At 54.5% G+C, this 3,986-nt stretch overlaps 1 protein-coding gene across 1 annotated transcript; it reads left to right on the forward strand.

Annotated features, from left to right (window-relative positions):
- The first annotated feature begins 299 nt into the window (after positions 1-299).
- SMIM35 (small integral membrane protein 35) lies at positions 300-2,330 on the forward strand. Its single transcript, XM_087822135.1, has 3 exons — positions 300-516; positions 1,510-1,543; positions 2,231-2,330. The coding sequence occupies exons 1-3, from the start codon at positions 300-302 to the stop codon at positions 2,328-2,330; spliced, it is 351 nt and encodes a 116-aa protein (XP_087678261.1).
- Positions 2,331-3,986: the final 1,656 nt, after the last annotated feature.

Below are 3,986 nucleotides of genomic sequence, written 5' to 3' on the forward strand. Positions count from 1 at the left end.
CCAGGATGCCCAGGTTGCTGCCCTCGGGCCTCCAGGCTGCCCTTCCTGACCAGCGGGCTGGGTGCTGAGGGGAGACCTCCTGGACCCTCCCCCAGCAGCGCCTTTTCCAGCGAGTGGAAGGCCTGCGGCTTTGGGAAGGCCCCTCAGCTCCCAGCTATTTCTACTGTCTGAGGACGAGAGCTTTGGATAAACAAGCTAACTCTAAAAAATCAGGTACCTGGCATTCACATCTTAGAATGGCTTAGCCAAATTAGCGAGCTCAGGTCACGATTCTTAGGAGAGAGTCATTTGCTGGCAGTATGGAGAGAGGATCTGACAGTGGAAATGGCATGGGCCAGTTGGTGCAGGGCCGTGAGGCTGCTCGGGCAGCCGGGCGAAGGGTGCCGTGTCTCTTTGCAGGGGAGGACTCCATCGGCACCCTGGGCCTGATCCTCGGCGTGGGGCTCTCGCTGCTGCTTGTGTCCATCCTGGGCTACAGCCTAGCCAAGTGGTACCAGCGTGGGTACTGCTGGGAGGGTGAGTGAGCACTGGACTGGGCAGCTCCCCTCTACCACCCTCCTCTCCGGCAGCAGCTGGGATTGGGTGGGGCTGCAGACTTTTCAGCATGGAGTCATGCAAACCTGTTTCCTGTGGTGGTTGCCGTGGTTGAAGACTTGAGTGGGTGGCTGCTCACTTGAGGTGGTGGGGGTGGGGTGCTGGGGCCTTTATCAAAGGAGTGGGGGCTCCTCTCACCCCAGCAAGCAGCCAGTTTCCCCTGTCTCTCAGAGCCCACAGCAGTCCATCCCCGAGGCCTGTGTGGGCCTGAGGCCATAGGCAACAGGCTAGACAGGCCAAGTTCCAGGTGCCCCCATGTGGCTCCTTGCACACCTCTTCCCCTGCTCGTGGGCCTCCTAGGCTTGCTTCAGCTTCAGCTTCCCTGGGAGTCTCAGAGAATTTGGTGTGGTCTCCCAACTCGGACACACACCTGCATTTCCCATGGGACCAGGAGGGCTGGAGGGCATGCTGGATGCCGAGCGGCAGTGAACACTTCCCAGATTGGCAGTTAACTTCAACAGCTTCCATGAATGTTTGTTGAACACCTACTATGTGCCAATGCACATTTTCCTAATATGATCTTCTTTAAAATTCCATGCAAGGGTGAAATTCTTAGTCTCCATTTGAGGCTAAAGTCAGTGTTGGAAAGTGGTGGGGTCTGGACTCAGCAAAGGTCTGTTTCTTTAGGCTCCAAGCTAGGGCTGCTTCCTTCCCAGGGTAATCAGTACCCTTAGTAGAGGGATTCCCAGTGGCAGGGTCTGCCCCCCAAAAGTTGGTGATTTAGTCTGGAAGATGGGGGAGGGGGCAGGAAGCAGAAACTGCAGGAACTTGGGATCCTCCGGCAGCATCCCAAGGCCCAGACCAGCCACTCCGCTCCTCCCAGACAGGGGTGAGGGAGCACCAGATGCTCCTAGAGGGCTGAAGGGCAGCTTTCCCTGGGCATACTAACACTCTCTTTTTGGATTGTCTTCCTAGGGCCTAATTTTGTCTTCAACTTGTACCAAATCCGGTGAGTAGATTCAGGGCAGATCTGGGTGAGGTGGGAGTGGGAGGTTAGTATGCTTGAGAAAGAATCAAATGTGGAGCCAAAACTTGCTGCTTCCTTTCCCTGTCTCCTCCCTACCCCCAGACAAACAAGAGAACAGGAAGGCGCCAGGGCCCATTGAGAAAGGTCCGTGAATAAAAGCTTGAGCATGGACAAGGTCACAAGATCGAGTAAGACCCTGATGACAGTGATCCTCTTAACATTCACCCCCAGGCAGGGGCCATTCATTCACTCATTCACTCACTCATTCATCTACTCATCACTTATTCAGGAAGGATCTATTGTGGCAGGTAGTGTGGTATTAGTTTCTATGGGTACTAAGATAATTAAGCACAGTCTCTATCTTCAGGCATTTCACTGTCTAGGCCTGATTGCAAATAATATAATCTCAGGCATAATATGGTGTTGAAAGAGAGGAGCGAATGAAGACAATTGGGATTCAGGGAGCAGGAGTCAGGAAATCCTCCTGGGGTAGGTCACCTGGACATCTCTGCCACAGGGCCGCTGCTCCTCCTCTGATTCTGAGAGATGGGGTAGCTCCTATTCTGGAAGTGAGTCCGTGAGTCACTGCCAGGAAGTTCTTCCCATGTTCTGGTCCAGAGACAAGCTGGGTTCTCTACCCCGATAGCATAATTGGGTCTTCTTTCTCAGGAACTTGAGGGAGCTGGAGATGGGTCCGCCCTTTACCATCAGTGGCCACATCAGCAGTCCACATGGTGGCTACATGAAGTTCTCCAATAGGCTAGTCTGATGGGGGAAGCTTCAGCCTTCTGGAGCCCACGGGAGGTGAGTGGAAGGTTGGTGAGCTCCTGGGTGAGTCTGATATCCCAGTAAGGCTCCCAGACAGCCCAGGCACCCAAGCCTAGCACCGAGGACTGCTTGGAACCCAACGAGATCGTTTCATTCATGCTCGCCTTCTGGGGCGTGGGTGCTGCAGGAGATGATCTCAGACACGGCTTGGGGTCATGCCGCCCCCACCTCCTGCCAGCACTGGCTGTTTCTTTTGCACTCATCCACCTAATTCATGTCCTGCCTTTCTTTCCTGGGGAGGTTCTACTTCTTTTTTTTTTTTTTTTTTTTTTTAGTATGTTTTTATTGATTCCAGAGAGAGGAAGGGAGAGGGAGAAAGAGATAGAAATATAAATGAGAGAGAAACATTGACCGGCTGCCTCCTGCACGTCCCCTGCTGGGGATCGAGCCCCAACCTGGGCGTGTGCCCTGACGGGGAATCAAGCCAGTGACCTCCTGGTGCCTGGGACGATGCTCAGCCAACTGAGCCAGACTGTTTCTAATCAGATGGAAGCTTCTAGAATAGAGCTTTAAGTCTCAACCTTTTGTTCTAAGATTAGGGTTCCAGATGGCGACCCGCTCCAAGGAGCATCATTCTAGAACTTCATTTCTGAACTTCCTAAGCTCAGGGGCCACGGGCCAGCTTTACGGCCAGCTGACCCTTTGGTGGCACCTTCCCTCGCCGTGCCTTCAAGCCCATCCCTTCTCCACATCCCAGTTGCTCCTTCCCAGTCCAAACACCTTCTCTCTCCAGCAGTCCCTCAAGAACCCTCAGTTTCGCTCTCATCTTCTCCCCAAAGAACACCACACTCACCTTTTGCAGGTGCCCCTCCCTCTGTCACTGTCTCTTGCTCAGGAGAAACTGAGCCAAATATGATGGTACAGACAGAGCAATCCTTGCCAAGCTTCTCTTTGTCATTCCCTTTTCTTCTCTGCAGAGGGAGGCTCCTGGCTCAGCACCTGCCCCTCCCGGGCTCCCCTGGACTGCCTTCATCTCCCTTGGTCTTCAAGGCCTGGCCTGGCCCCTTGTTGTGGACAACGACGTCGTCTCTGGGCACACCACCCACCTGTGGGATGAGAGATCCAGCAGAGTCTGGGGACAGTCTGACAGAGTAGCAGAGGCTTTCTTACAGAAGTAAAAGAGGCAGCCACTCCCTACGGAGGAAGGACCGGTTCCCGGGAGGCCTGGGAGCCTGTGGGAAGAGCTCTAAGTGTCCTGGAAAGCAAAGCCCTCTGAGCTCAGCCCAGTGTGGGCAGGGCCTGGAGACTCCAGAGGGGAGCTCTACCTGGGTGTCCCTGATCACTTCCCTTTGCAGGGCTGACACCAGGGGCTGGAAAACCAGTCCTACTTTCAGTAGGCAAAGTCATATGGGAGTGGAGGTGATTCCAGACATTGTCCACCACCTGGCTCTGTTGTCCCTGCTGCTGACCAGCCTCAGTGCCTCCCCCCAAATCTTGAGGGTCATGCTGAGAACAATCCCGAACATGTTCCTGTTTTTAGACTCCTGCAAGGGTGGGCATGGGGGTGGGGAGAGCTCTGTCTCCTGTGTCTGCATTTCCTGTGCACGGCCTGCCCTGAGATGGGGAAGTTAGACCAGAAATGGTGGAAGCGGGGAGA

This window comes from Miniopterus natalensis, chromosome 11, assembly GCF_054644295.1.
Source record: "Miniopterus natalensis isolate mMinNat1 chromosome 11, mMinNat1.hap1, whole genome shotgun sequence".
NCBI classification, from domain to species: Eukaryota; Metazoa; Chordata; class Mammalia; order Chiroptera; family Miniopteridae; genus Miniopterus; species Miniopterus natalensis.